The 23,064-nt window shown below is 38.5% G+C and overlaps 1 protein-coding gene and 1 long non-coding RNA gene across 13 annotated transcripts in view; one reads left to right on the top strand and one right to left on the bottom strand.

Moving 5' to 3' along the window:
* HECTD1 (HECT domain E3 ubiquitin protein ligase 1) overlaps positions 1-23,064 on the top strand; it is a 100,374-nt gene that overhangs the window by 65,199 nt on the left and 12,111 nt on the right. For 4 of the 12 annotated variants that reach the window (XM_060175227.1, XM_060175226.1, XM_060175232.1 and 1 more), the window contains 11 exons: positions 955-1,791; positions 2,757-2,978; positions 4,517-4,650; positions 7,641-7,763; positions 13,789-13,945; positions 15,942-16,164; positions 18,697-18,751; positions 18,968-19,150; positions 19,920-20,127; positions 20,222-20,307; positions 20,835-20,962. In XM_060175227.1, coding sequence (XP_060031210.1) covers positions 955-1,791; positions 2,757-2,978; positions 4,517-4,650; positions 7,641-7,763; positions 13,789-13,945; positions 15,942-16,164; positions 18,697-18,751; positions 18,968-19,150; positions 19,920-20,127; positions 20,222-20,307; positions 20,835-20,962 — 2,356 coding nt within the window. The remainder of the gene's footprint in view (positions 1-954; positions 1,792-2,756; positions 2,979-4,516; positions 4,651-7,640; positions 7,764-13,788; positions 13,946-15,941; positions 16,165-18,696; positions 18,752-18,967; positions 19,151-19,919; positions 20,128-20,221; positions 20,308-20,834; positions 20,963-23,064) is intronic. The other 8 variants (XM_060175230.1, XM_016185450.2, XM_060175231.1 and 5 more) reach the window with 6 other exon arrangements.
* LOC132533467 (uncharacterized) overlaps positions 1-23,064 on the bottom strand; it is a 220,658-nt gene that overhangs the window by 54,815 nt on the left and 142,779 nt on the right. The gene's annotated exons all lie outside the window — the stretch shown is intronic.

Genomic DNA, 23,064 nt, shown 5'->3' on the forward strand with positions numbered 1-23,064 from the left:
CTCCATTTCTCTCTGTCCTATCCAACAGCAACATCAATAACAATAGTAACTACAACAATAAAACAACAAGGGCAACAAAAGGGAATAAATAAATAAATTTAAAAAAAGAAACCATGCAGATAATCCCTATGGGTAACTCAATACTACTTAAACCCCTCTGAGCCTCAACATAAACATGCATGAACTTAACATGTATGTTAGTGTGTGTACAAGGATGAGACTACATGCATGTATGTACAGAGTACTTTTACATTTTATAAAGATTTTCTCTTTTTTAAATAAATTTTTTTCTTTTGTTTTTCCTTGAGGTAGCTAACTTATAAAAGTAAAATAAGATCATAAATTTTATTTTTCCTTTTATTAGACATTTGGTTTTATTGCTTTTAGAAGTTAATTACCTTTTTTTCTCCAAGGAAATAATATTTTCCATGTACAAGTAAATACAGATTGAATGCTGTTATTCAAATGTATTAAACTTAGGAGAACTAATTAACCACTGAACTTTAAGAATACAACCAAAATGCTAACTTGGTTTTATTATAAGATTTATTTCAAACTTAAAAATCATTTACAAACTAGTTCTTTTTCTATAAAGAACATGTGACCACATAATTATATTTAGCGACACAATCACCTTTTACTTAGTTTTCATGCATTTTTGCTGAACTTTGAGTTTTTTTGCCATTGTATCTTTTTACAATTTCTTCTTTTTCCCTTGAAAGACAGCCCAGTAGATGCAAACTTGACCCTTAGTGTTGTTTTTAAATATCACCAGAGTGAACAGTTCAGAAATAATATAAATGCAAGGAAGAATTTTAGTCCACAGATTTTAAGTGGCTATCGAAACTCAGAAATACAGCAGTGATAAAGAGCTGATCCCATATTGTGGAGCTACTGTCTGACACGCTCCTAACTGCTTTCTGCTGGGTCTCACAAACTCCTGTCCCTTTCCAGGCTGGATTGATGTCACCTGGGATGCTGGTGGCTCAAACTCTTACCGTATGGGCGCAGAAGGAAAATTTGACCTCAAGCTTGCACCAGGGTACGACCCTGATACAGTGGCATCACCCAAACCTGTTTCATCCACTGTTTCAGGCACAACGCAATCATGGAGCAGCTTGGTGAAAAACAACTGTCCAGACAAGACATCTGCTGCTGCAGGCTCCTCAAGTAGAAAAGGAAGCAGCAGTTCTGTGTGTAGCGTGGCCAGTAGCAGCGACATCAGCTTGGGTTCGACCAAAACGGAACGGAGATCAGAAATTGTAATGGAACACAGTATAGTTTCAGGAGTTGATGTTCATGAACCAATTGTTGTTCTTTCATCTGCTGAAAACGTCCCTCAAACAGAAGTAGGGTCATCTTCCAGTGCAAGCACCAGCACCTTAACAGCGGAAACGGGAAGTGAAAATGCTGAAAGAAAGTTAGGTCCTGATAGTTCTGTTCGTACTCCTGGGGAGTCTAGTGCAATATCTATGGGAATTGTCAGTGTTAGTTCTCCTGATGTTAGTTCAGTATCTGAATTAACTAACAAAGAAGCAGCTTCACAACGACCCCTTAGCTCCTCTGCAAGTAACAGACTGTCAGTGAGTTCTTTGTTGGCTGCTGGGGCCCCCATGAGCTCTAGTGCAAGTGTTCCTAACTTATCCTCAAGAGAAACATCTAGCTTGGAGAGTTTTGTAAGGAGAGTGGCAAATATAGCACGGACTAATGCTACAAACAACATGAATCTAAGCCGAAGCAGCAGTGATAACAACACTAATACTTTGGGGAGGAATGTGATGAGCACAGCAAGTAAGTGAGCTTTTCTTTATGAAGTCCAGTGCTTTTTCCACTCTTGAGGGGTTCAAAATAGGGCTTCTGATTCAAAGGGTTGTACCGGAAGTCTTCAACTAGATTATCAAATCATGTTAAATACAGCTGCATCATATTCAGTACTTTGGGAATGTAAAGTTAAGTTCTGTAGAGTTAATTCTAAGAATTTAGGTATGATAAATAACTTCTGGTTCTGCAAATATAAATAGTATTCTGCAGGTATAAATACTAAATGCTTCTGGTTTTCAGTCCTCTGTGATAATCTTTAAACACAGTTGCATGCATGTGGAAATACGTAACTTAACTATCACCATAGTCAGTTGAAAGCAGAACATCACAGTGATATACATTCTGTTTAGTTCTTAAATTGATGCTAGCTTCTGAACATTATTGAATTTTGACCTAAGCAACTCATAGGTTAGAGTAATTCCCTTATGAGATATCGTGTGAATTTATTTCCTTGCCTGTTTTACTATTCTTTAAAGCTAGGTTCAATTTTTGTAACAATGATAGTGTAATAAAAACTAAACAAAAAATTCACTAGATTTCAGTTGGGTTCCCAAAGTTGTTGCTTTTCAACCTCTGTAATAATTAGTACATTTTAATGACCTCATTCTATTTTATTTTTTTTTTTAGAGTTTTTAAAATTCTTTATTATATTTGTGTATTTATTGGATAGAGACAGCCAGAAATCAAGAGGGAAAGAGGTGATAGAGAGTGAGAGAAACAGAAATACCTGCAAAACTACTTCACCACTTGCAAAGATTTCCCCTAGTCGGTAGGGACTGGGGGCTCAAACCTGGGTCCTTGTACATTGTAATATGTGTACTCAACCTGGTGCATCGCTCAGCCCCCTCATTCTATTTTTCTTAATGTAAGTTATTTTTCCTAATGTTTATACAGTCCTACCTATTTGTATTGATTCACTCTGTTTTTATCTGTAGCTTCTCCTCTTATGGGTGCACAGAGTTTCCCTAATCTGACTACACCTGGTACTACATCAACGGTGACTATGTCAACATCCAGTGTTACTAGTAGCAGCAATGTAGCTACAGCAACAACAGTTTTATCAGTTGGTCAGTCTTTGAGTAATACTTTAACCACCAGCCTGACCTCAACTTCCAGTGAGAGTGACACAGGCCAGGAAGCAGAGTACTCCTTATATGGTAAGTTACTTTCAAATAATTGTAAGCATTTATATAGTGATGCTTTCATTATGTTTCTCTGCTTTTTTAACTTTTGATTAGAAAATAATTATTCTCTCAAATATATAAACATGGTATCTTCAAATAAGACGAAGAACAGTGGGCCAGGTGATAGCTTACCTAGAATATTTTTATAGACTGCACCTGATGTCTTGCTATCAAAAACCTAGCACATAGGAACAGTATAGACAGCACTGGCAAAGCGCCTCTTATGTCTCTTTCCTGTCCATCTTCCCTCTCCTTGTTCTCTTTCAAATAAGATGAAAAATCAGTGATATGAGGGGCTACTAAGAAAGTATCTGACAACTGGGAGGTTGATCAGAAGATAGAATACATTCCTTTAATGTCCAAGTCTCCAGTTCAATCCCGGCATTACATAGGACAAAGCAGTGGTTTGGTGTCTCTGGCTTTCTCTCTCATACACACGCATAAAATAAATGCTTATAATCATAAAATGTAAAAATATATCGAGGACATCCTTTGTCTTTTTTTTTTCCATTTGTCATTAGTGAAGTTTTATTACAACTGTAATAATAATGATGCTTGACATTTCCAGAGAATAGTAGGAATGTAATAGTCTAATAAGTTTTTTTTAATGTTACCATGAATGCTATTTTTATTGGAAGGCTATATTAATTTGCAGAGGTTTTCATAACAATGCCATCATAAAAAAATGTAAAACAAGACTGGGTAACACAAATAACAGAAATGTATTCCCCCACAGTTCTGGAGATTAGAAGTCCAATAGCAAGGCATCTGTATACTTGGTTTCTTCTGAAGCCTTTCTCCTTCCCTTGCAGATTGGTAGTCTTGTGGCTTTCTAATGATTTAGTGAGTTTTATGAAGCAATATTGCTTGTATGCTATAATGGAAGGGGAAACCTCCTATGTCTACTCTCAGTACTCACTGAATACTTCACATCTGGCATCGCTGATTATTAAATATGTGTGAAGTTTTCCTACATCATGTAATTCTCAGATAACAACTGGATGTTAAAGTTTCAGTGTGTGGTTGCTAGCCTGCAAGGGAGCTTATTATTTGGGTTTTGTTTTGCTTGATTGAGTAACATTTGCTGGGGTCTAGGGGGACCCTATGGTTTCACTTTTGAGTACTTCATACACTGGTGGGTGCATACTGGCAGTTCAATCTCTTGGTGCCTCTAAAATGCAGGTTAAAGCCTGAGAACTTCCCCACCTTCTTATAATGGAAGATGTGTTCTGTTAAGTAGCTTCTGAGGTAACTCTTCAGAGTTGAGTTTTATATTATGAATTTATAGATTCAGATTAATTTATGTTTTCTTTACCTGTGGTTGATGTTTTCTGCCATCATTGAGACTCTTACTTTGTTATAATCATCTACATTATGGTGGGGAAAATATAACATTGTTTATATCGTATTTGCACTGTACTGTCCCTTTTGAATTGTAAACTAATATACAAGGTTACTTTGTTGTGCTTGTTCATTGTGTTGAAAATAAAGTTCTTGGCTTTGTTTTCTAGACTTTCTTGATAGCTGCCGTACCAGCACTTTGTTAGCTGAGTTAGATGATGATGAGGACTTGCCTGAACCAGATGAAGAAGATGATGAGAATGAAGATGACAATCAGGAGGACCAAGAATACGAGGAGGTTATGGTAGAGAAAAAATCCCCTATTCTCTCAATTAAGAATGTTAATTGATCGGGAGTCGGGCTGTAGCGCAGCGGGTTAAGCGCAGGTGGCGCAAAGCACAAGGACCGGCATAAGGATCCCGGTTCGAACCCCGGCTCCCCACCTGCAGGGGAGTCGCTTCACAGGCGGTGAAGCAGGTCTGCAGGTGTCTATCTTTCTCTCCCCCTCTCTGTCTTCCCCTCCTCTCTCCCTTTCTCTCTGTCCTATCCAACAACGACGACAACAACAATAATAACTACAACAATAAAACAACAAGGGCAACAAAAGGGAATAAATAAATAAAATAAAATATTTAAAAAAAAAAAAGTTGTCCTCGAGCAGAGATAGATAGCATAATGGTGATGCAAAGAGACTCTCATGCCTGAGGCTCCAAAGTCCCAGGTTCAGTCCCCTGCACCACCATAAGCTAGAGCTGAGCAGTGCTCTGGTAAAAATTAATAAACAGATAAATAAATATTAAAAAAAAAAAAAAGAATGTTAATTGATCAGGGAGTTGCTTCACAACTGGTGAAGCAGGTCTGCAGGTGTCTGTCTTTCTCTCCCCCTCTGTCTTCCCCTCCTCTCTCCATTTAAAAAAAATGTTAATTGATCGAGCTCCTAGCTCCTCAGTTCCCCTACTGCATTAGGTTGCTTCAAAAGCGGTGAAGCAGGTCTGCAGGTGTCTATCTTTCCCTCCTCCTCTCTGTCTTTCCCTCCTCTCTCCATTTCTCTCTGTCCTATCCAACAACGACAACAGCTATGACAACAATAACAACTACAACAAGCACACCAACAAGGGCAACAAAATGGGAAAAATAGCCTCCAGGAGCAGTGGATTCGGGTAGTGCAGGCACAGAGCCCCAGCAATAACCCTGGAGGCAGAAAAAAAAAAGTTAATTGAAACAAAGGAAAAGCAAAGTCCCAGTTAAAATTAAAAGCAAAGAAATTTGGCATTAGTATTAAAATGTATAATATTTTAATTTGAACATTTATAATCCTCTTTTGGAAGAACTTTATATTTGAAAAGTACTGTGCCTTGTGTTGATGTTTTAATAGGCTTAAGAGTGAAAAATATAATTTTCACAGGTCTTCCATGGTAATTATATTTAGATTTTTTTTTTTAGCACTTACTGTTTTGCAAACAGTATTTCTATTATCTCACTATTTTACAGAATTGTAAGATAGACATAGAAAAGCTAATTTGAGGGGCCAGGCTGTGGCACACCTGGTTAAGTGCACATGCTACCATGTGCAATAACCTGGGTTCAAATTCCTGGCCCCCATTTGCAGGGGGAAAGCTTCACAAGTGGTGAAGCAGATCTTCAGATGTCTATCTATATCTCTACTCCCCCTTCCCTCTCAATTCCTCTCTGTCCTATCAACATTAAATAAAGTTTAAAAAAAAAATTTAAAAATAAAAAGCTGATTTGAGAGGCTGAGTGGTGATACAACAGGTTGAGTCCACATGTTACAGTGTGCAAGGAGCCAGGTTCAAGGCCCCAAGTCCCTATCTGCAATGGGAAGCTTCATAAGAAGTGAAGCAGTGCTGAAGATCCTCCCCTTTCCTTCTCACCTTCCTTCCCCCCATCTCCCTTCCTCTCTCCTGCCCTCTCAATTTCTGTCTCTATCCAAAATAAATGAATGCTATAAAAGAAAAAAAAGGAAAGCTAGGGGGTCGGGCGGTGGCGCAGTGGGTTAAGCGAATGTGTCGCAAAGCGCAGGGACCTGCGTAAGGATCCCGGTTCGAGCCCCCGGCTCCCCACCTGCAGGGGAGTTGCTTCACAGGCGGTGAGGCAGGTCTGCAGGTGTCTGTCTTTCTCTCCCCCTCTCTGTCTTCCCCTCCTCTCTCCATTTCTCTCTGTCCTATCCAACAACGAACAACATCAACAATGACAGTAATAATAACCACAACGAGGCTACAACAACAAGGGCAACAAAAAGGGGGAAAAATGGTCTCCAGAAGTGGTGGATTCATGGTGCAGGAACTGAGCCCAGCAATAACCCTGGAGGGGAAGAAAAAAAAAAAAGGAAAGCTAATTTGACTTAATTCTTCAGAATTAAATATAAAACTTGTGACTAAAGCTTCAGCAGTATGAGCCAGAATTTCCAGTTCCTAACCACTTATTATCTTAAATTTGAAAGCATCCTGTATTGTAACTCCATATATATTTTTTTTCTCTCTCTTGATAACATTTTATTACACTTAGCCAAGTATCATAAGCTGAAACTTAATGCAGTGAGAAAATTCAGTAAGTACCTTTAGTGTATGTTCCATCGAAAACTCCTAGTTCGGGGGTCAGGTAGTAGCGTAGCAGTTCTTGTCCCTGGCTCCCCACCTGCAGGGGAGTCATTTCACAAGTGGTAAAGCAGGTCTTCAGGTGTCTGTCTTTCTCTCCCCCTCTCTGTCTTCCCCTCCTCTCTCCATTTCTCTTTGTCCTATCCAACAACGACGGCATCAGTAACAGTACTAACTATAACAGCAATTTTTGAAAAAGCAACAAAATGGAAAATAAGTAAATAAGAAAACCCATAGTTCAGGGCCTGGGAAGTAGTTCACCTGGTAGTGCATACTTGGATGTGTGAGGGTTTGATAACCTGCCATCATATGGGAGCAAGATAGACATGGGAAGCCTTATGAGTAGTGAATGATACTGTGGTATCTCTGTTGCCTCTCCCTTTCTTCATCTCCCTCTTTGTCATTCACCCTCTATCTAGAAAAAAAGAGAGAGTCTTCCAGGATGCATGGAGTCATAAAGGTACAAAGTCCTGGCACCACCACCAAAAAAAAAGTACATTACCATATTTCTTATTAAGGTTAATATGTAATAGATTTAAAACATCAACTCATAACTTTTCTGAATATGTCTGATGAATATGGGAAAGTTTTAATTAGGTAATTTGGGTGATAGTACAGATCAAGGCTCTTATTCTGGTCCAATAATTAAACGTATCTTTTCACATTTTATGAATTTTAGATTCTTAGACGTCCATCCCTGCAGCGTCGAGCTGGCTCGCGCTCTGATGTGACACACCATGCTGTCACCTCACAGCTACCACAGGTCCCTGCTGGAGCAGGGAGCCGACCTATTGGAGAACAGGTAATATTCTTATGCTTATCTTTCCTATATTGTATATTTTTTCTCCTGCCATGAACTATACATAAAGCTTCAACCAAAAAGTCTAGAGACACACAGAAGATGTAGGGTTAATCTCAACTAGTAGAATTAACAAGAAACCTCCCCAGCTGCTTGGGCCTATATTCCAGATATAGTCCATGCTTACTTAATTGCATAGTACATTCAGGAATTTCATACTAAAAGTATCTATTTTATGAGAGACAGGCAGACAGACACCAGAGCACTGCTGCATCATGTGGGATTGAACCTAGAGTTTATACAAGTAATACAGTCTACCTGCTGAGCCACCACCCTTGCCACAAGAATTTCTTACTTGAAGCTCCTTTGACTTTCTGGTAGCAGTAAATTTATACTGAAATAGTTAATAGTGTTTATCAATGACTTATAGATTTTGTTATATTGGTAGTAATATTAGTATAAAATTTTAGTGGTCTGGGAGGTGGCACAGTGAATAAAGCATTGAAGTCTTAGTCATGAGGTCCTGAGTTTGAACACTGGAAACATACGTACTAGAGTGATGTCTAGTTCTTTCTCTCCTCCTATCTTTCTCATTAATAAATAAAGTCTTCCCCCAAAAAAAACTTTATTTAAAAAAGTTGATATTTTGTTGCTAGGCACTTTTTTTTCTTTTTTAATTTTTTTTGGAGGGATTAATAGTTTACAGTTGACAGTAAAATACAGTAGTTTGTAGATGTTTAACATTTCTACATAACAATACAACACACACACACACACACACACACACAACCCAGTCTTTCTCTGCCATCATGTTCTAGGACCAGAACCCCACCCCAGAGTCTCTTACTTTGGTGCAGTACACCAACTTCAGTCCAAGTTCTGCTTAGTGTTTTCCCTTCTGATCTTGTTTTTCAACTTCTGTCTGTGAATGAGATCATTTCATATTTATCCTTTTGATTCTGACTTATCTCCCTTACTATGATATCTTGAAGCTCCTTCCAAGATGGGGTAAAAAAAAGTGAATTCACAGGGCCTGGTTGAGCGCTCATGTTGCAATGTGCAAGAACCCAGGTCTAAGCCCCTGGTCCCTACCTGCAGGGGGAAAGCTTTGTGAGTGGTAAAGCAGGTTGTAGGTGTCTCTCTGTCTCTTTCCCTCTCTGTTTCTGCTTCCGCTTGATTTCTGACTGTCAATATCCAATAAATAAAGATAATTTTAAAAAATTAAAAAAAAAGAAGTTAATTCACAATTTTTAATAGCTGAGTAGTATTCCATTGTGTACATATACCACAACTTACATAGCCATTCATCTGTTGTTGGATACCTGGGTTGCTTACAGGTTTTGGCTATTACAAATTGTGCTGTGTAGGAAGTGTTTTTCAATACTTTATATGTGTTTAAACTAATTGAATTCTTAAAGCAATCATGAGGGCTCTTTGCCTCAATATTCAGATGAAGTTATTGTTGAAAGTCACACATAAAATTTTGGATCTAGGAAGAAAACTGAAATACTGTATCCAGAGCTGTCAAATGCCAGCATGATTTGCTTTAAGTCATTGTTAGATCACTAAGATAGCTCAGATGGGAAGGCTTCTGATTTGCCAGGTTCAAACCTAGCCTCCACCTCATTGGGGGAAGTTTTGGTGCTGCAGTGTCTTTTCCCCTTTCTCCATTTCTTTTTTTTTTTTTAATTTTATTTATTTCCCCTTTTGTTGCCCTTGTTGTCCTTTTATTGTTGTTGTAGTAACTGTTGTTGTTATTGATGTTGTCATGTTAGATAAGATGGAGAGAGGAGGGGAAGACAGAGATTGGGAGAGAAAGATAGACACCTGCAGACCTGCTTCACCTCCTGTGAAGTGACTCCCCTGCAGGTAGGGAGCCGGGGACTTGAACCAGGATCCTTATGCTGGTCCTTGCACTTTGCGCCACCTGCGCTTAACCCACTGCCCTACCGCCCAACTTCCCCCTTTCTCCATTTCTGTGTCTTGTCTGCACAACCATTAGGCTCTCTCCCTAGCTCTTGACTATCTCTATCTGGGGGAAAAAATTGCCTTCAACAAGGGCAACAAAAAGGAATAAATAAATATTTTTTTAAAAATTGGCTTAACCATTAAGCATCTTGTCAGCCCATCTCAGGGGAGGAAAAAAAAAAAATCTGCTGAGAGCTTGAAAGCCCTGGTGAAAGTAAAAAATAAATAAATAAATAATTTTAAAAAGTGAATAAATAAGTTTCAGTTTCAATTAACTATTCAAAATATGAAGGACTGTGTGTAAATGTCCATTGCTCTCTTACTGATAAAAAGTGAAGTACAGGGAGTAAGGGGGTAACGCAGTGGGTTAAGTGCTCATGTTGCAAAGCGCAAGGATGGGGAAGGATCTCGGTTCAAGCCCCTGTCTCCCCACCTACAGGAGAGTCACTTCACAGGTGGTAAAGCAGGTCTGCAGGTGTCTGTCTTTCTTTCCTCCTGTCTCCCCCTCCTCTCTCCATTTCTCTCTGTTCTATCCAACAACAACTACAACAATAAAAAGAAACAAGGGCAACAAAAGGGAATAAATAAATAAATAAATATTTTTTAAAAAGTAAAGGACATTCCCTAAAAAGACTTATTATTCAAACATGCTAAGAAATAATGAAGAATAATTCAGTAAGCCCCTCCAGCTCTTCCTTCCCTATTTTATGATTTTTTAAAATTTTTTTATTTTTTATTTAAGAAAGGATTAATTAACAAAACCATAGGGTAGGAGGGGTACAATTCCACACAATTCCCACCACCCAATCTCCATTTCCCACCCCCTCCCCTGATAGCGTTCCCACTCTCTATCCCTCTGGGAGCATGGACCCAGGGTCATTGTGGGTTACAGAAGGTAGAAGGTCTGGCTTCTGTAATTGCTTCCCCGCTGAACATGGGCGTTGACTGGTTGGTCCATACTCCCAGTCTGCCTCTCTCTTTCCCTAGTATGGTGGGTCTCTGGGGAAGCGGAGCTCTAGGACACATTGGTGGGGTCTTCAGTCTAGGGAAGCCTGGCCAGCATCTTGATGACATCTGGAACCTGGTGACTGAAAAGAGAGTTAACATACAAAGCCAAACAAATTGTTGAGCAATCATGGACCCAAAGCTTGGAATAGTGGAGAGGAAGTGTTAGGGGGATACTCACTGCAAACTCTAGTGTACTTCTGCTTTCAGGTATATATTTTGCAGTAGTTTATGGATACGTGTGAAGATATGCTCTCTCTCACAGAAACTGGTGTGTATATAGGTTTTGGGACTTTGTTAGAAAGTGAACCACCTGAGATGAAATTAGAGTATACTATGAAAGGAAAGGTCTCACCCGAGTAATGAAGTTGAAGGGTTGTCATTCCACACGTGAAGTCTCTGGACACAGTCTGAAGTGAAGCATGTTGAGGTGGCAATCGTTGTGTTGGTTAGGTTGTGATCGACAGATGCAATATTATTTGATATGGATTGGGAGAGGCATACGGGAAAGTGGGCCCTATCTAATGGTTCCAGGACTGGGGGAAGTAGAGGCTCTATAGTGGAGATGTGAGGTTCCTGCTGTCTTAGGGTTCAAAAAGACAATGGATAGTTAATGTTATCATCACATGATTTGGTAATTGGGTTAACTTTGAAAAGTCCTTTTGTTAGGGTTTGCTGTACAGTGCCCAGTATCTTGTATATAGCTGTGCTATTGGTTGCTTCTGTACTTGGTCTAGGCTTTTGAGAGAGTCTGCATATCAATTACACAGCCTATATATTGAAAAGATTCAGTTTGTGTTTGAAAAACTTCAAGACATAGAATTAATTTTCCCCCTCTCGTATTAATTAACTAGCGATTTATATGACTACATTTTACTAGGAGTGTACATAAACACCATTCCCACCACCAAAAGACTGTGACCCATCCCTCCCACCCACTCCCTCCCCCCACTGGCCCAGGAAGCTGCATGTCTACCCCTCACCACTGGGTTTTTACTTTGATGCCCTACTTACAATTTGGTCAGGTCCTGCTTTTAGTTTCCCTTTCAGATCTTCTTACTCAACTTCTGTTGATGAGTGGGATCATCCCATACTCATCTTTATCTTTCTGACTTAGCTCACTTAACATAATTCCTTCTAGCTCTGTCTAAGATGGGTCAGAGAAGGTGGGTTCATTGTTCTTGATAGCTGCATAGTATTCCATTGTATATATATATACCACAGCTTTTTCAGCCACTCATCTGTTGTTGGGCACCTGGGTTGCTTCCAGGTTTTAGCTATTATGAATTGTGCTGCTAGGAACATAGGAGTACACACCTCTTTTTGGTTGGGTGTTATTATTTTATGATTTTTAAACTAGAGCACTGGTCATTTCTGGCTTATGATGATGCAGGATATTGAATCTGGAACTTTGGGGCCTCAGGCACTGCTGTCTCCAGTGCCCTAACTTCTTATTGAACTTTAATAGCTATATACACTTTATCAAACTTATTTGATCTATTTGCTACATAATCTTTAAAGCAGCTAGCAAGTATTATATCTATTTTGTATGTAATTCAATATGTAACACTACTTTTTGCTTTTTTATCTTTTTGGTCACCAGCACTACAAATCTGCTCCTGGCCACCTTTTTTTTTTTTCTTCTGTTTTTATTAAATAGGCTAGAGAGAAATCAAGAGGGAAGAGGGAGACAAAGGTAGAGAGAAAGATACCCGTCAATCTGCTTCACTGCTTATGAAGCATCCTCCTGCAGGTGGGGATCACGAGCTCAAACCCAGGTCCTTGTAGTGGCTAGTAATGTGGGTGCTCAACTGGGAGTACCACTGCATGGCCCCCTTATATTTATTCTTTAATAAAGCAATCAATTTTAAAAATAACAGGTTCATAGGAAATGAGCCTGCGAAGAGAGTACACGTAAGTCTCATATGCCCTTGTCCAAATTCTGCCAGTAGTTATATATTATAATTTTTACTGGTTATTATCATTACAACCAGTGTACAATGCTTGTGTAAGGGTCTTGTCATTTTGTCATGTTTAGATGTAACTACAGTGATGCATCTTAGTTTTGATAAAGTTAAGTGATTAAGAAATGTATGTACCAGCAGCCTTGATGAAGCAGTGAATAAGGCATTGGATTCCTCATCATGAGTTTCTAGTGCATCCCTACACTCCCATATGCCTAGTGATGTTCTGACTTTATCCCATTAGTAAATAAATAAAGCTTTAAAAAGTTCAAGAAGAAATGTGTATAATAGCCTGGGTAAATCAATCAGGGAGAATTTGCATCCCTGAGATCCTCATTTGCATGCCCAACACTGTAATCAATATGCCAGAACTAAGTGGTGGTTTGGTGTCTGTTCTCTCTCTTTCTCTCATACAAGTAAATAATTTTTTTTTAAAGAACTTCTTAAGAAATAGAACAGGGAGTCGGGCTGTAGCGCAGCAGGTTAAGTGCAGATGGAGCAAAGCACAAGGACTGGCATAAGGATCCCAGTTCAAGCCTCCGGCTCCCCACCTGCAGGGGAGTCGCTTCACAGGCGGTGAAGCAGGTCAGCAGGTGTCTGTCTTTCTCTCCCCCTCTCTGTCTTCCCCTCCTCTCTCCATTTCTTTCTGTCCTATCCAACAACGATGACAACAGTAACTACAACAATAAAACAACAAGGGCAACAAAAGGGAATAAATAAATAAAATAAGTTTAAAAATTTAAAGAAGTGGTCCAGGAGATGGCACAGTGGCTAGGGCACTAGACTCTCAAGCATGAGGTCCTGAGTTCAGTTCCTGGCAGCACATACATGTACCAGAGTGATGTCTGGTTCTTTTCCCTCTCTCTCCTCCTATCTTTCTCATTAATAAAGAAAATCTTTAAAAAAAAAATTTAAAGAAAAAAAATAAGGGCAAAAGAACGTAATGATACAGAGAAGTACCTAACATATGCCCATTGGATGAATTGCTCCATATTCTAAGTCCTGCCTTTGAGTCTATAGATTGCATATTCCATTTAAAGTAGTGAAAGGTTTTATCTTGTAATATTTGTCTGTATGTGGAATTTTAACAGGAAGAAGAAGAATATGAAACTAAAGGAGGACGCCGGAGAACATGGGATGACGATTATGTGCTCAAGCGGCAGTTTTCCGCTTTGGTTCCTGCTTTTGATCCTCGACCGGGTCGTACTAATGTCCAGCAGACAACTGATCTAGAAATTCCTCCCCCGGGTATAGTATATTTTAGTTTCTGCAATTGACTTGATGCCAAATAAGATAGTTAGACATAGTTTTGAAAGTCTAATGTTATTTATTTATTTATTTATTTTGATATTTGGTATAGTGGTTGTAGTTAACAGCTTCTGAAATCGATCTGTGTGGCATGACAACTCCATCTCTTCAATCTGTTTTGCATATAGTAGGTGAACTAGCTTTTCAAAGTTATGCAGGTACTGATTACTAGAATCAGCAAGGGCTACCTTCGTGTGACAGAAGAGATTTTACAGATGTATTTGAATTAGCAGATTAGATAGGGAGATAATACTGAACTATCTGGGTAAACAATGTAATCACTGATCTCCATAGAGAATGATGTTTGATTATAACAACAGTGATTAGAGAGACAAGGAACCATGAAGCAAAGAATATGGGCACCCTTTCAGTGTTAAAAAAAAACATGGTAAGATTGTTTGCTAGAGTTCATTAGGAAAAAAATAATCATATTGAGGTAAAGGCTGGGTAGTTGTGCACCTGGTTGAATGCACACATTACCATGCACAAGGACCCAGTTTCAAACCCCTGGTCCCTACTTACAGGGGGAAGCTTGACAAGCAGTGAAACAGTGCCACAAGTGTCCCCCTCCCGCTTTTGCTTCTAGGGTTGTTGCTGGGGCTTGGTGTCAGCACTGTGAATCCATTTCCTCTGGTGGCCACACCCCCCCCACTTTTTATTCGATAGGACAGGGAGAAATTGAGAGAGGAGGGGGAGATAGAGAGGGAGAAAGTAATATAGGCACCTGCAGACTTGCTTCACCATTTGTGAAGTTACCCCCCTGCAGGTTAGGAGCTGGGAACTTAAACCAGGATCCTTGAACTTTGTACTTTTTGTGTTTAATCCAGTGCTCTACTGCCCACCCCCCTGCAAGTGTCTCTCTCTTCCTTTCTATCTTCTCTCCATTTCTCTCTGTCTTATCAAATACAAGGGGAAAAAAAGATAATACTGAGAATAAATTTATGTTGTTTTAAACCATCCTCTAGGTCCTCCTCTGCCATCATGTTCTAGGACCTGAACCTTCCCCCACCCTTAGCCCAGTGTCTTTTAACTTGGTTTAATACACCAAACCCAGTCCAAATATACTTTTTTTCCCAGCTTCTCTCCCTCTCTCTCTCTTTTTTTTTCTCTCTCTCTCTCTCTCTCTTTTTAGTGATTTGATACTGATAGACAAGATTATGGGATAAGAGGGGCACAATTCACACAACATATGCCACCACCATGCGATATCCCATTATCTCCACCGAAAGCTTCCCTTTTCTTTATCCCTCTGGGAGTATGGACCAAAGATTTCTATGGGGTGCAGAAGGTGGGAAGTCTGGCTTCTGTAATTGCTTCTCTGCTGGACATGGGCATTGACAAGTTGATCCATACTCCCAGCTTGTCTCTACCTTTCCCTTATGGGAGAGACCTCTGAGGAGGTAGGGTTCCAGGACACATTGGTAAAGTCGTCTGCCCAGGGAAGGCAGGTTGGTGTCATGGTGTGGTAATTATTTACAACAGCGATAGGAAATTAATGTACTATATAAATCACCTAAATCTGTATGAGCCTGCATTTCCTTTTGTCTTACATGGGTAGATTGGTGTTGAATGCACATATTACCTTCCACAAGGATGTAAGTTCAATCCCCACTCCCACCTGGAGGGAAGAAATTCCATACACAGTGAAGCAGAGCTACAGGGGTTCTTCTCTTTTCTCCCTCTCTACTTTTCTCTTCCCTCTCAATTTCCCCCTGCCTCTTATCAAAGTAAAAAGAAAGAAACAAAGGTGGAAAGTGGCCACTCTGAGCAGTGGATTTATTGTATAGGTACTGATTTCCCATGATAACCCTGGTGCCAAAAAAAGAAAGAAAAAAAATGTGTGTATCAGAAGGATTTCGATTTTTCGTAGTGCAAATTTCTTTCTGAACTATTTATCTTATTTGTAGTTATTATTTTATGTCTCTTAACTTTTCAGGGACACCTCACTCAGAACTCTTGGAAGAAGTCGAATGTACTCCATCACCTCGATTAGCCCTCACTTTGAAAGTAACAGGTCTTGGAACAACTCGTGAGGTTGAATTACCACTAACGAATTTCAGATCAACCATCTTTTACTATGTACAGAAATTACTTCAGTTGTCCTGTAATGGCAACGTGAAATCAGATAAACTTAGACGTATTTGGGAGCCAACATACACGTAAGAGATTTTAATGTAGTATTTTAGGTAGACATTTTCATAGTGCACAAACCAAGAAACAACCTAATTCTGTAACTTGGAACTATAGAAACATAAAATCTTGGGTGGTTGTTTTATAAGTATTCCTGAATATTGATATAGAATGGATAAGGTTTATAATTAATTTAACTTTAGAGGTAATATGATTAATTTCTTCTACAGTAATACTAGAACTCTTTCACTGAGATTTGTTAGTTGTTAGATTTCCAGGGCATGTGAGTTAAATCTACAACTCTGGTCATTAATTCATCAAATAAATTTCAGTAACCATGTTTATAACATTTTAGTGCCTCACTTTCCTAATCTATAAAATGAAATTGTTTGTGAGAAATCAATATATTGAAACTATTTTTAGTAATTTGGGATATACTAAGTTCTCAGTGTATTTTTCTTATATTAATGCATATTAATATATACTATATTTAATTAGTAATTTTTTTTGAAGATTTACTTATTTTTTTCCACCATGGTTATCACAGGGGTTCTGTGCCTGCAAAACTCCATTGTTCCTAGTGACCGTTTTTTCTTTTTTTCCCCTCTAGATAGAGGGTAAGAGATAGAGGAGGAGAGATACCATAGTACCACTCTACTCCTCCCAAAGTTTCCACCTTTCTCTCCCCCAACCCCATGTATGTCATGTGGTTACCAGGTCCTTGTGCGTGGTAATGTGGGTGCTCTGCCAGGTGAGCCACTTGCCATTGCAAAACATTTTTTTGAAGCCTTGTTTATGTCAACCAGAGCACCACTTAGGCACATGCCGTGCTGGTGACTACACTTGGAACTATTTGTATACAAGTCCTAAGGTGATTCTGTTTCGGAATCACCTCTCTGGTCACAGAAATGTAGTTTTTGTTTGTTTATTTTTTCTGTGGTAGAATCCCAGCTACAACTCAACTCTGGCATATGCATTTCTAGGGATTGAATGTGGGACCTTATGCATACAATCCTATACTTTACTGTTAAGTTGTCTCCCTGGCTAATATTATTTAGATATATACCATGGAGCCACCTCCCCACCCCAAATTTTATTTTGTATTTGGGGGGGATTACAAAAAGTTCTTTTGCTATTCACTGTTATTAGTATATTTTTCTGTCTTAAGATTGATTGATTTATTAATAAGAGAGAACCAGTGCTTCACTCTGGCATGTGCAGTGCCAGAGATGGAACTGGGGACTCCATTCTTTCCGGTCTTGTGTTAAGGCGACTACGCCACTCCACCTGTCACTAGTATATTTTTCTTTCTTTTGTTCTCGTGTCATCAGTAATGATCTTATATAAAATCCAACAAAGTCTCTAGTTCATCTTGAGATCAAACATAAGACTGAACATGTATTTCCTCTCCAATTTTTATTGGAGTGTAAAATGTTCTCAATTGCTTTAGCCATGTTATGGGCAGGATTAGGACTTGATAGTATATAGTCCTGGGATCAAACCTAGGCCTCATCTACTCTACCACTGAACTATATCTTTGGGCCTAGGTCCTTGTTATATATTTCATTTTCTTTCTCTCTTTTTTAATATTTTAAGAAATGAGAGAGATAAAGAAAAGACTAGAGCACTGCTCAGCTCAGGCTTATGGTGGCACTGGGGATATATATATATATATGCCAAAACATAATAGAGCATGTTCATGTCTTTAAATTTTCTAGTTTTAGTGTGTGTTTTATCGCCTACAATTCTAAATTCACAAATCAGGAGCATGACTTTTTGCAATTTCTTTTGTGTTTAACAATCAGTCCGTGTGTTGCCCGTTCCCCCCACACTTCCTAGTAAATGCAGTGCTATGCACTGAGTGTCCAGAGGCATGTATTCTACTGCAGATCTACCTTTCCAGCCTTAGCTGTTATTGTTTGTTGTGCCAGGGCCTCATGGATGCTCAGTTTCATTGCTTCTTGGTCAACTTTTTTCATTCTTTTTTAAATCAGTGGGAGGAAGAGATAGCACACTACTCCATCATCCATGGAAGCTTCCCCCAGTGCCATGGTATTGGAGCTCAATCCCTGGGACCTTACTCATGTGTCTTATTGGGTGAGCTGTCTTTTGACCCATTCAATTAGTTTATTTATTTTATAAATTTTCCTTGAATTTAATATATTTTTTTAACTTTTTTTAAGTTTATTTATTCCCCTTTTGTTGCCCTAGTTTTATTGTTGTAGTTATTATTGTTGTCTGTCTTCATTGTTGGATAGGACAGAGAGAAATGGAGAGAGGAGGAGAAGACAGAGAGGGGGAGAGAAAGATAGACACCTGCAGACTTGCTTCACCCCGCTTGTGAAGCGACTCCCCTGCAGGTGGGGAGCTGGGGGCTCGAACCGGGATTCTTATGCCAGTCTTTGCGCTTTGCGCCATGTGTGCTTAATTCGCTGCACTACCACCTGACTCCCTTGAATTTGATATTTAATGTAAGTATATGTGTAATAAATGATATCATTCATGTATATTTTAAAGAAGTCTTTGGAAAATTTTATTAACTTGAATATCTTCATGTCTAGAATCATATACAGAGAAATGAAGGATTCTGATAAAGAAAAGGAAAGTGGAAAAATGGTAAGCTGTTTTTAGAAAATGGGTCTTGGGTGCTTTATACAAAAATAAAAAAGAAAAAGAAAAGCTAACGCTGTTTCAGGTGAAGTATTTGAGAAAAGTAACTAATGGAATTCTTTAGGTTTAATGCATGACCCTAAAACTACCTCATGTAGTGCATGGAAAACAGAATAAACTTTCTAACCAGGAAAGGCCAACATTTAGTTTTTCCTTTTGTAGGGTTGTTGGTCTGTAGAGCATGTGGAACAGTACCTTGGCACTGATGAGCTACCAAAGAATGACTTGATAACCTACCTGCAGAAGAATGCAGATGCTGCTTTCCTGCGCCACTGGAAATTAACTGGCACTAATAAAAGTATTAGAAAAAACAGAAATTGTTCTCAGCTCATAGCTGCATATAAGGTATATATTTGCATCAGAACAATTTTATTACTGGGAATGGCTTTGTGCTTTGTTTTGCAGCTTTTAATATCTTTTTTTTTTTAAGATTTATTCCAGAGAGAGTCCTAAATAGCGTTGCTCTGGCATATGCTCAGGACTTCATGTTTTCAAGTCCAGCACTTTATTCACTGTGCCACCTCCTTGGCCATTTTTAAAGATTCTTAAAAAAGAGAAAAATCATTGGAAGAGACTAAAAATATTAGGTTAATTAACATTAATATGCAATGCTAAAATTTCAAGTATGGTTTTAGCATTGAATGTGAATGCATAGTTTTAACTGATATATAGTAGTTATTTTTTTTTTTTTTGGTTCTATTTGTATTTTAAAGGAAGGCTCTTCTTTAAAAAATGCCAGCTTTCCTAAGTAGTGCTAATAGAATGTTGTATTGCTTTCCTTAAAAATGTGATCAGTGGGGAGTTGGGCAGTAGCGCAGTGCGTTAAGTGCAGGTGGCGCAAAGTGCAATGACCAGTGCCAAGGATCCCGGTTCGAGGCCCCAGATCCCCACTTGCATGGGAGTCACTTCACAAGCGGTGAAGCAGGTCTGCAGGTGTCTGTCTTTCCCCTCCACTCTCCATTCCTCTCTGTTCTATCCAACAATGATGACATCAAGAACAACAATAATAATAACTACAACAATAAAACAGTAAGGGCAACAAAAGGGAATAAATAAATATTTTAAAAAGAAATTGTGATCAGTGAGTGACTATCTTTGCTGATTATGTCTACAGGATTTTTGTGAACATGGAACAAAATCTGGGTTAAACCAGGGAGCTATTTCTACTCTACAAAGTAGTGATATTCTTAATATGACAAAAGAACAGCCACAGGCTAAAGCAGGCAATGGACAAAATTCTTGTGGAGTGGAAGATGTCCTTCAGCTTCTACGCATTCTGTATATAGTTGCAAGTGACCCTTATTCAAGAATATCTCAAGAAGGTCTGTAATAAACCCTATTTCATTTTTAGGAGTTTTGTAATGACATTTTTAAAGGCAAGTTGGTTTATTTTATATTATCTTCTCAATTTTGCAGAAGGTGATGAGCAGCTTCAGTTTACTTTTCCACCAGATGAATTCACTAGTAAAAAAATCACAACAAAAATTTTGCAGCAAATTGAGGTAATAAAATCAAATAATTGAATTCTTTATTTGTAACTGAGCTTTCAAAGCATTGCCTCTCCTTTTTTATCTGCTTTTTCTCTCTTCCCACTCTGATTCAATGATTTGAGCCTATGGCTCATGATATTCATTTCCTGAATTACATTTAAGAATTGACTTTGATAATATTTTTAAATACTTATTTTATGAGTGAGAGGAAATATGTGGTGCTGGGGATTAAACCTAGAGTAATAGGCTTCCAAAACATGCACTCTACCCCCATGACTGCCACTACTTTAAAAAAAAAAAAAAAATTCTTGGGGCCTGGTGGTGGCACACCTAAGTGCATGTGTTACATGTGAAGGATTGGGGTTCAGTTTTCCCAGTCCCCACCTGTAGGAGGAAAGCAGTGCTGCAGTTAGTTGTCTTTCTTGTCTCTCTCCTATCTGCCTTCCCTCTCAATGTCTCTCTTTCTTAACAAATAAAGTCAGAAAATCTAATAAATAATAATAGTTCTTTTAAGACATTTCTGTATGTTTTATTTGTAGGAACCATTGGCATTGGCAAGTGGGGCTCTGCCAGATTGGTGTGAACAGTTAACCAGCAAGTGTCCTTTTCTCATACCTTTTGAAACTAGACAACTTTATTTCACATGTACAGCATTTGGTGCATCAAGGTAAGGCATGTGCCTTATTATGGTTTAGAATAGATGTATTTTTTCTGGTTACATAATCTTAGAATGTACAAATATACTTTATATCAAGACTGGAATAGGTGATACAGTATTTTCTTGTAAAGAGTTGTCAACATTTGAATTTTTACTGTTTCCACTTGAGTATGCTCTGTTGTAGTGAGCATTTACCACACAGTTCTTTGGTAGTTTACGTAAGTTATTAGTTGCTGAAATTCCCAATGATACCAAATACACTACTTGGATTAGTTATGTTAATATTATGTAATGCATCTTTTTTTTTTTTTTTTTTAATTAACCAGGGTACTGCTCAGCTCTGGCTTATGGTGGTATGGGGGATTGAACCTGTGACTTTGTAGCCTTGGGCATGAGAAACTCTTTGCATAATCATTATGCTGTCTGCCCCTGCCCTGCATCTTCCTTTTGACCATCATTTTTCTTTTATCTTCTTTTCAGTCTTCTATAATGGGAAAAATGTTTCAGGAATCAGGAATTTCTGGTGATTTTTTTTTTTTCACTGCTCTAGCTGCATTTCCTAAAGCAATATATAGTACTTTGTAGGTACTCAGTGATTATTTGTTGAGTGATTGAATACCCACAGTAATCTTGCAAAAAAAAAAAAAAAGATACAGGGGGCTGGCAATAGCACACCAGGTTAAGCACACATAGTTGAAAGTGCAAGGAAGGACTCACACTAAGATCCTGATTTGAGCCCCCTGCTCTCCACCTGCAGGGCTTGCTTCACCAGCAGTCTGCGGATGTCTTTCTCTCCCACTCTCTACCTGCCTTTCCCCTCTCAATTTCTTTCTGACCTACTAAAAAAAAAAAAAGAAGAAGAAGAAGAAAAAAATAAAAAGGCTTCCAGGAGCAGTGGATTTGTAGTGCAGGCACCAAGCCCAGTGATAACCCTGAAGAAAAAAAAAAGACACCAAAATGCTATAATTTAAAATGAAACCTTTTCTTTTATAATTTGTAACTTTTAAAATATTTTATGTTTTCTTTTTTTAATATTTATTTTTATTCCCTTTTGTTACCCTTGTTTTTTTTTTTTTATTGTTGTAGATATTACTATTGTTGTTATTGATGTCGTCATTGTTGGATAGGACAGTGAGAAATAGAGAGAGGAAGGGAAGATAGGGAGGGGAGAAAGATAGACACTTGCAGAACTGCTTCACCACTTGTGAAGCAACTCCAGGAGTCGGGGCCTTGAACCGGGATCCTTTACGCAGCGGGTCCTTAAGCTTTTCCCCACATGCACCCTTAACCCCCCTATGCTATCACTGAACTCCCTAAGTTGTAACATTTTATACCACTTACATAGCACTTGTATACCTCAGCCCTACAGGCTTGTTATGATCAATGCATATTGATTGATTTGTATTTTTAAAAATTTGTTAATTTAGCCTATATGAGTGAGAGCATCTGGAACACCATTCCAGTATATTCAGTGCTGGGGGGGAGGAGGCCCTAATCCAGGGCCCCACACTTAGAAACTACATTTTACTCATAAAGTCCTTAGTTGCATGACTTCTGCTTTGAAAATAGTAGAGCAAATAAGAATATAACTTTGTCCTGGTTGTTTATGACTCAAGATATTTTCTTCCTAGTTATATAGGTTAGTTCTGCCTTTTTAGGGAAAAAGAAGTTTTCAGAAATCAAAATATCACTTTAATGGTGACTTTCATTTATATCCCATTGCTAAGAGTAACAACCTTTTTTTTTCCTCCGTAATAGGAAATGTTTGTCTGCATTTCTATTCATATGAGTTTGTCTCTGTTTTTATGTTATGTGTGACTTAGACCACAGATCTTTATTTTATGAAAGGAAGAAAAAGAGATCAAACTTAGGACCTTAAATTTACAGGTTCAGTGCATTTCCTATTGTGCCACATCCTAAACTGCCACAGATATATATATATATAGATAGATAGATAGATATACACACACACATACATTTTTTTTTCTTTTCTCTTTTATTAGATAGGGCAGAGAGAAATTGAGAGAGGATGTGAAAGAGAGGGAGAGAAAGATAAGACACTTGCAGACCTGCTTCACTGCCAGGGAAATGGACCCTTTGCAGATGTGGAG

Source organism: Erinaceus europaeus, chromosome 16 (genome assembly GCF_950295315.1).
Source record: "Erinaceus europaeus chromosome 16, mEriEur2.1, whole genome shotgun sequence".
In the NCBI taxonomy this organism is placed as follows: Eukaryota; Metazoa; Chordata; class Mammalia; order Eulipotyphla; family Erinaceidae; genus Erinaceus; species Erinaceus europaeus.